This window comes from Cupressus sempervirens, chromosome 4 (genome assembly GCF_028749045.1).
Source record: "Cupressus sempervirens isolate cs-2001-9-10 chromosome 4, ASM2874904v1, whole genome shotgun sequence".
Taxonomy (NCBI): Eukaryota; Viridiplantae; Streptophyta; class Pinopsida; order Cupressales; family Cupressaceae; genus Cupressus; species Cupressus sempervirens.
The window spans coordinates 589,712,250-589,726,317 of NC_143121.1; the positions used below are offsets into that span (position 1 = coordinate 589,712,250).

Sequence of the window (14,068 nt, forward strand, 5' to 3'; positions counted from 1 at the left end):
AACAAAGAAAATTACTATCCTTTCCACAGATTCTTGTAAGAGCTTCAAGCCACAATGTTACCCGAGGACGCCTTTCTGACATAATTTGACCCATCCAAAGAAAGGGGATGTCCCAGAAACTCGAAAACTCGCCCCCTAGCTGTCCCATACAATTAATGTTTGAATTTTAACAATTTGTTTGACTTCCACTCTCATATGGACTCATAATTTTAATTATTTAACCCAAATGTTATATGTTAAGGTTCTATAATGTGTATAAGCATGCTTTATCACATCTGAATATTTAAAATCACCGTATATTTTAAACTTAAAGTTTCCCTATTTTCATACATCTGCCCCATTGCCATCCCCTGCTGTCCTTTGCTCCAGGAAAACAAATCTGTCCCGGGATCCCGTTTCCCTGTCCCCGTCCCATCTCCCCTTCTCTAGAAAAATCAGGGTAATATAGCTTCAATGGCATGGAATTATATTTCCAAATAACTTTTTTGATTGATGCAACTACAAGAAGAAGCTTGAAATCAAATTCCACTTATCAAAATGTTTATCACAGCTTTTACCACTGGTTCCCTAAGTCTAGTAGTCAAATTTAAACCTGGTGATGCTATCTGTAATACAACTTCACACTTTAATGGATCGTTTATACTTCAATAGTCAGAGATTAAACATTTTCCAAAAGACAAAAATAATATTACTAAGTGATAATCACCAAACTTGATAGCAAAATAGTTATGCTCATGAAAATGGTGCAATTAAATTTCAATATAAACATGTTTTCTTATGTACAAACTTTAATTGCAAGTTTGTCGATGGAAAAATGTTTCGTACATATTTACATGTCAGTTGTATTTTGAACTGAATTCATCCTTGACAACAAGCTGGTAATCATGAGAAAATAACATTTTATTTGAATGTTCTAAAAATAATTGAAGTTACAGTTCAGAGAGTAGTTATAAAAAAATAAGTAATTAATTGCAAAATTGATTCTCTGAATTTATTTAGCTTTAGGATTTCATAAACTGAACTACAAAGGCCATAGTTTCTAGTAAAGAAGCATTTCTTCACTATCATGGGAAAATAAACTTACTCACATAAGATTTCCAATGGCAAAGGTGGTGGCAACATGTTGCAATTGCAAGACCTTTTATATGAGGACAACTTCCTCTTCTCTTCATCTCTTCGGATATATTCTTCCTGTTGCTCCCATGAAGACAGCATCTTAAGGCAAGATCTGTACAGGTAAATTCATAATAAGAAATTATGAAATGGCATCAAAGTTGAAAACAAGATTTGTTTGCCGGACTATTTTTGAGAGAATTTTTAAGCTCAACTACATCTAGTAAAAGCTTTTACTAAATGTAAGCATCAAGAATATTGCTTTTTGAATTTGGAGATAATGCACATTAGAAATATAGTTGCCTGTTGCCGGTCCGCAAAGATGTTTTCCAACTGCAGTATAATGACAACCTTTCAAAGATTCCACAGCTTCAAGTTTCAAATCTTTAACTGCAAAAAATTGTGTATTCACCGTTACAAGATACAGAATTTTGGTGCAAAGGAACACAAGTATGAAAAGAAAACCAAACAAGGTAAGTTTTGAAACCATAACAGCACTTATGAGATAGCCAAAAATAAGTAGAAAGGTCTTGAAAACAACTATACAGAGCACATCCTTGTGATTGTCCTCAAAAACATCTAGGGAGCATAAAACTAAATGATTTTTGCCAATAATATGTTAATAAGAAAAAACAAACAAAAAAAATGAAACCTTTAAAAGATAAGAGGAAAAGTTGAAAACTATCGATGTGCTTAAAAATCTTTTTTTTTAAGTGCCTGATAAACTTTTTAATGTAACTAGTGACATTGGCACGACACGCCCTCCAGGTCCATGTGAAACATTTTTGACCTAGAGCTATGAACTAGTGAGACCATAAATGGGAGACCTCGTCCCCTTTTTACAAAGCTGAGGCCCAAACCAGGGATCAGATTGGATCAGCGAACGCACCAGCCCACGATCACACAAGCCTAGCAGGGGTTCGAACCTAGATGGGTACAACCAAAGTAATGAGAATCAGAATCGTATCGGAATCGGCACGGCCGAATCGAATCGTGAATCAGGGGTGAATCGTTGGTGAATCGGCGATGAATCGGAAAATTTGAAAAAACCCTTTAAATTTAGAGATTTTAACAATTTAAGACTTATTTCATGCACCCTTTATTGAATATAACTTAAACGCACTATAACATCATCAAATAGAAGTTGAAACTTAACATATATAAACATGGAAGTTTGTGTTTACGACATGGGGTAAAGAGTTTTTATAAGACAGCTTCACATCCAACACCTACTCCAAGTGCTTCAAAACATATCACCCCTCTTGAAAGGCTTGCTCTGTTGTTCTCTCCACCACAGACACTCCATGCCTGCAACAACTTCAAGTCTCATCAACTGGTCAGACTTCCCACGACTGATAACCGCAGCGACTAGAGGTCTAGGGGGCAACGCCCTCGCGGAGTGCGCTTCCTTTCGCAATACAGGGCGGGGTCGAGGGGCAGCGCCCCTGCCGCCAAGACCAAATTAGCACTCTGAAACCCACACAAAACTACATGGAACACAGTGTTTTTGTGATTTTCCTCTAATCCCACACTCTTTCTGGGAACCGCTGATGTTTTACTACCTGATTATGTCTTTCCCTTCCCTTGGGCATCATCCGTTATGCATTCTAAACATTTTTTATTTGTCGTCGTTTTTTTTTTTTTTTTTAATAACCTATGGTTCTTATTTTCTCTTCTCCTCTCTTCTAGTCATGCTTAACAATTAGAAGGCCCTTTAGGGTTATAACAAAGAGGAAAGGTAAAAAAGAAAGCAAAAAACATAAGTGATTTTTTTATTATTTCCAACTAAACACGCTTGCTGCTGCCAGCCGATTTTTGGCGATTTCTAATGGCGATTTAGGCGATTTTTTGAGTGAATCACCGATACATGCGATTCACCCGATGAAATTGCCGATCACGATTTCCGACACCAAAAAAATCGGCGTGCATTAATCTGATCGCTGAATCGGCGATTCACGCGATTTCAGCACGATTCTCATTACTCTGGGTACAACCAAAAATACCACCACTTAACCAACACCATAAGAGGTGAACTTCATATGCTCAAATATCTAATGGTAATACAAATGCCACATTATTTTTTCATCATCAGTTCCAGACTTTAAGATGGCTTCATGATCTGTAGTTTTGCATAATCAATACTTAATAAACCAAATCAACTATTTGAGACACATGTGAGGATAAATTCAATGATGATCTGTAAAATTATTGCAGTATAACTCCTCCCAAGAACACCAGAACAAATGGTTGCTTTCCCATTGGAATCACCATTCCTAAAGCTCTCTCTTGCCATGATGGCATGCTGTCTGATTTGGATGATATCATCTTCAAAGAAGTCATGTTGGAAACCCTAGGGTGTAATGCTCACAAATATATCTACAAACTTTGTTACCAGTTTTGTAAGATCTTATCAAGCTGATCTTCCCATCCTCAGTACCCCAATTCACCTTCAAATGGCTAGGACCAGAATGTACTCCTAATCCCGGATAATTGTTGATTTCTCTTTAAAATAGAATAACCAGAACTAAACCTTGCCAATGTATTCCAACACAAATGAATACAGTACAATAGCCGACAAATGTTTAGCAAGCTTCTTCTTAATAATAATATTCGAAACTCAGAAATAGGCAATTGGAATACAATACAATGTTTAAACTAGAAAGTTCTTCACCAATTAATAACCAGTTCCATTCAGAATACTATTGAGGATTCCAAGCATGGGCAGAGATAATACGAACAGCAATAAGAAACCAATATTCTCCCAAATAAAACCGTCAGCCTCAAAATGATATTAAAGTTTCAAGCATATGAAAATGTATTACAAGTCAGCCGGATAAAACCAATAGTCCTTCAACACTCCTAAACACGTTATTGCATTATACAACAGCAATACAATAACCAATACAAAACCCCAATCCTAAATACAGATTTAACAGTCAAATTGGAACACTAAGATAAGAACCTGTAAGCGCTACCGAAACACCTAAAATGATGTTTCCGAGGACAATGGGTTTGCGTCCACTGTCTGCTAGCACGAGGGGCTACGTCCTCCAACTAACTGAAAGCTGAAGCTTTCTGAGACTCTCACAAGAGAGGAAACTGAATTGAATAATAAAATCAGGCATATCCAACCATGAGACTCTGTAATATCCCTTTCCGGATATTTACTAAAAACCCTCGATAAAAACTTACAAATTTTAAATCCGAACAATAAACCAGTATTTGACACAAATTTCAGAACTTTAACCGATTTATAACCAGCAAATATACATACGAGAAAACCCAAAAAAATATGTTTATTTCCTCCAATATTCAGAAGTACATATATAAACCAGGAATTAACACAAATAACCACAAATGCGTGATTGTATTATACAACAGCAATACAATAACGTGCGACAATCCAAGTAAACCAATCTTATAAACAAAAATAACAGTCAGATTGGCAATGTAAATGAAACCTGTAAGAAGGCTAGGTTTGCATCCAACCTTCAAATGCTTCTTCAAGGGTTTGCGTCCTAGAAGAAATAACCAGCAACTGTTTCTAGCTCCCAAATTAATATTTGTTTGAATATTATAATCTTCATATCCTCCCATGTAGAGTTTGTTGTACATTTATCCTTTTTCCCAATGTGATGCACGCATCTTTAAGCAATGTGGGATAAAGCACATTTTTTGTCCTTTAGTCACTTAAATGAACATAGTATTTTTTAAATAAAATGACAAGTTAAATAAACTTTTAAAGTCACTTAGCCAGTAAACCACATAATCATCAGGCATTAAAATAACGGACCAAATTAACCCAAATAAGCACATGCAATAGCTCGTTGGAAAGCTCTCAGCGAGACGCTTCCAAACCAACACTGAGATATCACAAATACTGAGCTCTGTTTACTTACTAAAAATAGTAAGCATCCAAACAACTTGCCATAACTGCTCTGATGGATCTGAAACTGAAAATGTCTAGGCCAAATCTCGAATTGAACCCCATAAAGAACCTTCTCGCCCCGAAACCTGGGCGAAGTGAGCCAACGACACAGAATTATAATGTCCCAGAAAAAGGGGACATTACAGACTCTTGCCCCTTTAATACACAAACTCAGACTTTTCGACTCCCCTCTGGCCTTCGTCCTATTCCTTGTGACTCTCAACTTCTCTTTGATAACTCGTCCTATTCCTCCTCGTCCTTTTGTGACCACATGGAATATTAATTTGACCTTAATAATAAATCTCCCGCTTACATAGTCAAATTTAATATTGCAAATTCGTTCCTTCTTATTAACTCTAATGTCCCCAAAGAAGGGACATTACAAATCTCCCCCCTTGAGATTGCTTGCCCTCAAGCAATATGTACCAAGATCCCATATAAATCTGTAGTTAATCCAGTAACCCAAACTATCAACAAACCTGACCAAACTGTGAAACACGGCACCACTCTGCAAAAAACCTGTCAAACGAATTCTTGGATCCCATATTACTCTTCGAAAAATTGTCGTGCCTCTAAAATGATCAACACTGATCATCACCACAATCAACCTCAAACTGAATAGGACCACAATAAAATCCTCATCCAACCATAGATACAACCTGCCAACACCTAAATCCCAAATTTTGTTATGCTATCTCGCTGCTATGATGATATAGAGATATATCCAAGGTCCATGTATAATCCAGTAGAGTATGAAGACCTGATTTAGATGGATGACGTAAGTAATGAGTTGCTCAAAGGCTGAAACCATCATCCCGTGGACATCAGAATTCATATTGCCGGCATAAACTTGGAGAATTCCCCAGCGCATAGGAGCGATGAATATGAGGAATGTTGATAATCTACCCACAACCCTCACATAAATACTCCACCAAAAACTATTCAGAGGCTGAGGAAGAAAATTCACCCAACTCCTAAATGGGGTGAAATCGGAAAATATGTTGGGGCTGATCCACTGATAAGCAATAGAAGTTGATTTATCATTCCCATGCTTAGAATGGAATGCACTGCTAAAATTTGAGCCATGATCCCAAAGTCTGAAATCAAACTCTTCCTCTTCATGGCAAACAAGAGATGATCCCTCATTTAACACAAACAGAGGATTGTCAGACATCCAATCAGCAACAACTTCAAACAAAAGGTTGTCAACAAGCTGAAATTGTTCTGAAGTTTTGCTAATTAACCGTTTGGGGCAGCTATCCAAGTCATACTTCTGCTGAATGCTCTCAAATTCGTCAATGACTTCCTGGAAGAACTCCTGCCTCATTCTAATCTCATATTCTCGAGATTGTTCCATGAGCTTGATTTGATTTTCTGCTCCTTGTAGAGAAAACTGAGTCTCACTCAGTGCCTCCCGAACATACTTGAGCGTCCTGTTGAGATTCTCAATCTCATCATTTTCCCTATTTGACTGTGCTGGATAAATCTCAGCAACCTTGAGAATGTAATCCTTGTCAGACAGCAAACATAAGTAATTGGATTTCATAGCCTCGAGGGTTGTTTTGACCTTCTGTAAGTCGGTCACATGCCAGTCATCTTCCCCTACCCTTGGGATCTTCCTATAGAGCTCCTCAACTAACTCGAGGGTACTATCAAACTGCACCAAGGATGCCACGACCATGTCTCTACTAACCTTCAACTGATTCTGTAAGGCATGAATTCCCTTATCTCCCTGCTGAAACTGTTCATCGTCTTGCAATGTCATCCTAGGTTGTTCCTCTAAATTCACTAACTGAGTATTATGAATATATGGTTCACGATGCCAAGGACCCAAACTGTTATTACCTTGTGTGCAACCTACTACATTATTTTGCTTGGCAAAGTTCACCTCCAAGTCACCAGCGAAGAAACCTATACCTCGTGTAACAACTTCTATGTGATTGCAAGAAGGCTGCTCATTTCTGGTAGTTGTATGCTCTTCTTTTTCAAGATCATCCAAATGATAATTCTGGCCTAGCGGAATTTCTTTGTTCACCTCTATGAACTGTTCGTTTGCATTGAAATCCTGGGTCAACTCCAGATACTTTCATTTTTCCATTTCAGTCATATTTAGCTGCCCTAGATAAAAATCCAAGTAGTCTTTGAATGATAGATCATTCTGGATTCGGGTAGGAAATTCTTTATACTCTCCATAAATGTCGAGTATTTCTGCCCTTATATTAGCTTCAAAATCATGAGCTAACTATGCTTGAGGCTTCATCGTACCTTCCCTAATTTTAACCAAATCTTTGCCCACCTATATCGAGCACTTCTTTAGCAGAACAATAATATCTTCAGCTTCTACAAATTGTAGCTTCCAGAAACTAAGTGTCTCCTCGAGCAATAATCAACTCTTCAACAGTTATCTATCCTTTGTTGCCTTTCAAGTTTTTGCCAATCTACAATTAGTAACTTCTTTCCACCAAGTACGTAACGCTGAGTGTGTTGATGATAACACCCATTTCTCACCAAATATCTAGTTGCCAACTCCGTTGTTCGAAGCCTACATTAACTCAAACCACTATCTCAACAAATCTATTGGTGTCCTTGTTAATGCCTCAATGCTTTTCAATGTAATATAAAGGAAATGAATCCCAGTACTTAGAGAATGTAGGTGCTCCCCTGTACAGATTGCACATTGAAATTCTATAATGCTTACAATCTCTTTACTGTCCACTCCTCCCAACTTGTGTTATTCCAACCTGAGAATTTTTGGCTCCCCTTTACTAAACACATGGTTTAGATTTATATAACAAAGGCGCAACCCAAGTGAGAAACTATGGTGTTAGCGTAGCTTTCTTCCAAACAATATACCTCTGGCTCAATCAAGTTGCAGGAAACCATAGCCCCCAAAAAAAAACGGACATATTTGGGGAAGATTTGCCAGGTACTTATCTTCTATTCATAAAGTATATTACGCCAAAAACCTCACCAAATTCCAGCAACCTTACATCTCAACTTCATATTGTGTTGCTCCTGTACCTGTTGTTTCTTCCTCACGTATTATCTAGGAAATACAAGCTTCTTCGCCAACTAGAAGGCTTCGAAACTCATTGTTCAGGTACTGATTTTTCCTATGCAAAAACTATTTCTGTTAGAAATACCTGTAGGTGCTTCGTAACAAAAAAGCTCAACACCCCTGAATGTGTGAAATATGTTTTGAACTCCAAAGAAATCGACTAACTTCCTTCTTATGAAAACGAAGTCCAAGAATTTACTTCCACCGACATGGCCGTTATATGGGATACATTACAATTGTGCCCTGACACCCAGATTCCACACTGATGCCAACTAACTGGGACTTAGTGCGGACGGTTTAAAAATAATAATGTTGCTTCGATGATGATTGCTTGGAGAATAAGTAACGCCATAATATAATTCCTCTCAGAATTTTCGAACTTATCGGGGAAACTAGAGACCACTAGCTACAGCTGGAAATGCTTGTAATCAAATATCATTCTATCTAACGGCATCCATAACCACAAAATTGACCTTACAAATGGAATTATACAAGCTTCTTCAAGGATGTAATCAGTTTGAACCGCGGTCTCTCCCTCCATCAAAACTCCAGACTATAGGTGAGACTCACAATTTTCGGCTTCCACTCACTTCTACCATTACTCCCAGTACAAGCGTCTTTTTATTTCTTGTTCGTGAACCGTTACACTTATTGGCAACTTATTTGATTCATAATTATAACGAAGAACGCCAGATTCTCATTCTTTCTCATGCACCATACACTTCACAATTTCCATGTATTTTTAATCGGAATGTGCACATACGAGTGGATTTTGTTTTTGGGGGGTTGTCGTAGAAGTTTGTTGGTGTAGATTGTGGTAGTTGTGAAATCTCTTAAGACCTCCAATAATACCTGCCGCATCCCACCACGTCCTTGCAATATTCTTCAATCCCACCTGCTTCTCTCTCCGTTAGTTCCTGTTTGTTCAATGCTACAATTAGAGTTACCCTGCGTGCAATGTACTCGTGGACTAACTTGGGGTGTCGGTGTTCCATACTACAACCCGCACTCCCTGTAACCGAGTCTCTCTTTTATTATACTGCAGAATGTATGTGAAAAACATGTATTATACATGCCTATGGTCACATCTGATACCTTATACTCCTCATTCCTGCACCTTTCATGGGTCCTGGGTTGCGGCTTCTCCTTACTAATGAGCCTCCAATAATCCTAGCACCTCGTAACAATGTTAAATATGGTGTTTCCTCAAACGTCTGTTTCAATCTCCATGATTTGTCGTCTTCCCTTCCGTGACATCTGGTTTGTCTCACATATCATGGCGATTCATTTCTCTGCAATTTATTGACGTTCGGTAATGTTATGAGGATGCCCTTGAAGGAACCCGACTCTTGTCAATACAATGTCATCCTACAACACTGCCTGGTATTTTTTTTTTTGGCCGCAAGCTTTAACTCGAAAAGAGGAGAATCCCAATGGTTCTGTCTATCTGGCTTTTCAAACCTTCTTATGCTCTCCTTGCTTAACACAACTTCATTTGTAGTCTGTAAAGAAACTCTTCTGCGTATAATCACGACAACAATTTTGGAATTCACAAAATATATTTCGAACTACAGTTTCTTTCTTGAACAAAGTTTTCCAGGCCCACCGATAGAGAATCTTACTGCAAAATCTAACATCAATATGAGCTCGTAACCAGTATTATATAGATTCTCACTGAGTTCATCATAACTGAATTCTTTCCTTCCAAACTTGAGATTATACTGCAGATAATATCAGATACCGAGAAATCTTTAATGTGACATTTCAATCCATTCTTTGAGAATATAATGACACCAAATCATCTTGAAATAGAGTCCCTTTTGCCGCAAAAATCCAACTCTTCGTGATGAACTAACACATTCAAAAACAGAACACTACACCACAATATCGAAGTAAAGAGTTTTATAGATCCGTGAGCTGGTAAGGGCGTTGAAAAGAACACTAGCACATACTGAGATTCGGATGCCTCTCCTTCTACACCCAATCGATTGGCAAACTCTCCTTCCCGTGCCCTGGGAGAAGAGGGAACCACATCTCTAACTCTAATGTGCAGATATGAATCTGAGATGATGACTCAGGGCCAGTATTCAAGGTGTGTAGTCGAACTATGTCGAGTTCACTATCACTCACTAATTAATTGTTGTCTGTTCAGAAAAATGAACCCACCCAGGCAACACCAGAATTTGTTTTGATAAATTGTTCTGAAAATATACCTTCGCTAAAACTCTGGTATCCAAATACTATACGAAGCCAATCTGACCCTTCAGGATGGCAAGGTATATGGCCCTAATATAAATTCACAGGCTGGCAGGAAGACCAGCTCTGATACCACTATACTATCCTGATCCCGGATATTTGCTGATTTCTCTATAAAACAGAATAACCAGAACTAAACCTTGCCGATGTATTCCAACACAAACGAATACAATACAATTGCCTACAGATGTTTAGCAAGCTTCTTCTTAATAATAATATTCGAAACTCAGAAATAGGCAATTGGAATACAATACGATGTTTAAACCAAAAAGTTCTTCACCAATTAATAACCAGTTCCTTTCAGAATACTATTCAGGATTCCAAGCATGGCCAGATAAAATACGAACAGCAATAAGAAACCAGTATTCTCCCAAATAAAACCGTCTGCCTCAAAATGATATTAAAGTTTCAAGCATATGAAAATGTATTACAAGTCAGCAAGATAAAACCAATAGTCCTTCAACACTCCTAAACATGTTATTGCATTATACAATAGCAATACAATAACCAGTACAAAACCCCAATCCTAAATACCTATTTAACAATCAGATTGGAACGCTAAGATAAGACCCTGTAAGCGCTACCGAAACACCTGAAATGATGTTTCCGAGGACAATGGGTTTGCGTCCACTGTCTGCTAGCACGAGGGGCTATGTCCTCCAACTAGCTGAAAGCTGAAGCTTTCTGAGACTCACAAGAGAGGAAACTGAATTGAATAATAAAATCAGGCATATCCAGCCATGAGATTCTTGCCCCTTTAATACACAAACTCTCTTTGACTCCCCTCTGGCCTTCGTCCTATTCCTTGTGGCTCTTCAACTTCTCTTTGATAAATCGTCCTATTCCTCCTCGTCCTTTTGTGACCACATGGACTATTAATTTGACCTGAATAATAAATCTCCCGCTTACATAGTCAAATTTAATATTGTAAATTCGTTCCTTCTTATTAACTCTAATGTCCCCAAAGAAGGGACATTACACAGAAACTATCTCATTCAAAAATCTATATTTTGTAGATTTATGATTAATTGTTGTTCTATTACTTGGTTAGACTTGTAGTTCGATGGTCTATTGAATGTGTTACTTGTATTTATTACAAAATGGGTTAGACTAGGAAGTTATAAGATGATTGATTGTTACTTTTTAGACATATCTAATGTGATATTGAGCCGATAGGCTTATATGTGGGAGCTTTGCTCCCAGATTTTACAATTTATGGTCGGAAAACTGTCAGGCCCTTATCAGATTTTTATATTTTCTAGTAAAAAACTCTTTCTTTCATTACCCACTTTCTAATTGTTTCTATCTATCTTTTATTTATCTAATTCAAACTTTTCTATCCTCTATATTTTTAATTCAAACTATAGTTTCTATTTTCTATATCCAAATCTAAAAGATTGTTTTTAGCATTTATTTATAATAATAAAAAATTCATTATGACAGTGCCGCCAAACCTATTTTTCATAATAGTATTTTCAGCTCATGTTAGGCAAAAGCTCATTTTGGGGAATTTGTTTGTATAAAAGATAAAGCCAAATTTTTGGGATTTAATTCTTTTTTATATTTATGAAACAACCAAACTATAAGGCCTTAGTTTAATGAAGTAGATTTCATAAAGCTTTTCAGTTAAATTGTCCATTAAATAAATAATCATGGCAAATACTTTGCAATAATACGAACTCAAAACCATGTAAAGCTCATCAATATTGAATATTTTTTAATCTAATTTCTATACATTTTCTTTAGATCATGAAATTTGTGACACATTATTCTAATAAATCTTAAATATTTAGTGGTATAAATTTGAATATTAATTTATAGATTTCTTTGAAGGAGAAGAGCTCAAAGGTTGACAAAATGGGTTTAGCATTAGATTGGAGGATTTTTGGAACATTTTTGAATGTTACCTTATTATATTCAAAATACGTAAGGAAAATTTTTAAAACAATATTGATAGATCGATTTTGTTTCATTTCTAGAGAGTAGTTTACTTTATTAGTTATATGTGTACCATGCAACAGATGTATTGATTCTAAATTGTACTTGTATAGTAGCAACTAGTAACTACAATTTTTCCTTTTCCACTTATCGTGTATCTAGAATTATTTTTAAATTATGTCTTTTCATATTTTAACCTATCCTAGTAGTTGCTACAAAGCTGAATAAGTATTTTGAGAAATTTAAGATTGTTCTAATTACGTATATAAATTATTTTGTTTTTGTTAATGTTGTAATTATGTCGGATAAATTATATTATATACATATGAGATATATAAATAATATATGATAAAACTCTTAATTTTCACAAGAGAGAAAAGGAGGGTGGGTACAGGAGCGGGCTCTGCAACCTGCAAACCCTCATTAAAGCTCGCATACTCCAGCGATGGCTTCGGCCTCACCTCAGGAAAGGCAAGGTAGGTACATTAAATCTCCTCTGCCGGCAAGCAATTTGCATTCATTATCTTCTTCATCCGCTAGGAAACTGCCCTCGCAGGTGAAACCGCCTTCTCAACCTTTGGCCGCTGAAGATGGAACACAGGAACACCGCACGGGAAGGGGAGGAGAAAGGGATGCGAGGGCCTCATTCAAGCAGGCCTTACAAGGAAAGCTTGTCATCAACAACGACGCCAGATTCCTCAAAGAAACCGTGCTTGACTTCAAACATGTTGCAGGAGATGGAAGTAAGGACGTTTCTTCTCCTTGTTATATCGTTAAACCTAATTCTCTAATGAGCCAAGAAATTGACAAGGAAGTCAATAGATTGAGAAACACTGCGATTTTTTTTGCTGCTATGGATCATAGTAATCTTCCATCTAGGAATCATCTGAATGATTGGTTTCATCGAGTCTAGGGTAACAAATTGGGGCTTCATTTTTCATTTTGTCGCATGATTCAAAAGGGTCTATTTATTGTTATTTTTAGTAACCCTAATGCGCAAAGAACTATTGTTGAGAAACAATTTTGGAAAGTGGGCAATGCTGAATTCAAAGCTCTCCCCTAGTCATTGGACTCTGTCAATGATGAAATCCTTGCTTTGGCCAGCCCTAGATGGATTACTGTGAGCAATCTCCCACCTTATGTATGGAACCTTGTCCTGCAAATCCTTCAGCCTTTTGGGAAAGTGTTAAAAATGGATAGGTCTAACACCCTAATCCCCAATTCTGACATTCATATTTTATTTTCCATTCTTCCTGGTGTGGAAGCCCCTGAGAAGATTTCTTTGGAACTTGGCATTTCATCGATGGTTTGTCCTATCACCTACATGGGGGGGCTGAATGCTTGCTACTTATGCAAAAAAGGTCATAGAAGGAAACAATGTCCCCTGCTTACAAAGTAAGCCTGTGCGTAATCAATTGCTTGAAACACCACATCCTCCACCTTCGCCCAAGTTAAAATCAATTGTCACCTCTCTGCATAATGCTTCCCCTCAAGTTTCTCTTGACCCTAAGGCATCCCGTTGGCTCCATGATTCGAATACTATCTTAAAAACCCTAGATAGTTCAAAAGATAAATTCTCCCACCCTACATCTGATACCAATGCATCTCTTCCATAATCTTCCTTAGAGGAGCTCTGTGGCCATTTCTTCTAATCTTGAACTTAGCCTGGATCTTAATCCCAAAACACCAGGGAATTGCAGTAAACCCCTTAATACTCAATAGCTCGCCCTGCGTTCCTTGAAGGAGAGCACTGAAAAGGCACTTGTATCCAAATT

General features: G+C 37.3%; 1 protein-coding gene across 3 annotated transcripts in view; it reads right to left on the reverse strand.

The window, feature by feature from the left end:
* The window catches only part of LOC149562579 (methyltransferase), a 162,775-nt gene that overhangs the window by 86,305 nt on the left and 62,402 nt on the right, over nt 1-14,068 (reverse strand). For 2 of the 3 annotated variants that reach the window (XM_089826060.1, XM_089826061.1), the window contains exons 6-7: nt 1,417-1,503; nt 1,085-1,228 (exon numbers count right to left, since the gene is read on the reverse strand). The exons of the other annotated variant lie outside the window; for it this stretch is intronic. In XM_089826060.1, coding sequence (XP_089682186.1) covers nt 1,085-1,228; nt 1,417-1,503 — 231 coding nt within the window. The remainder of the gene's footprint in view (nt 1-1,084; nt 1,229-1,416; nt 1,504-14,068) is intronic. 3 annotated transcript variants of the gene reach the window in all.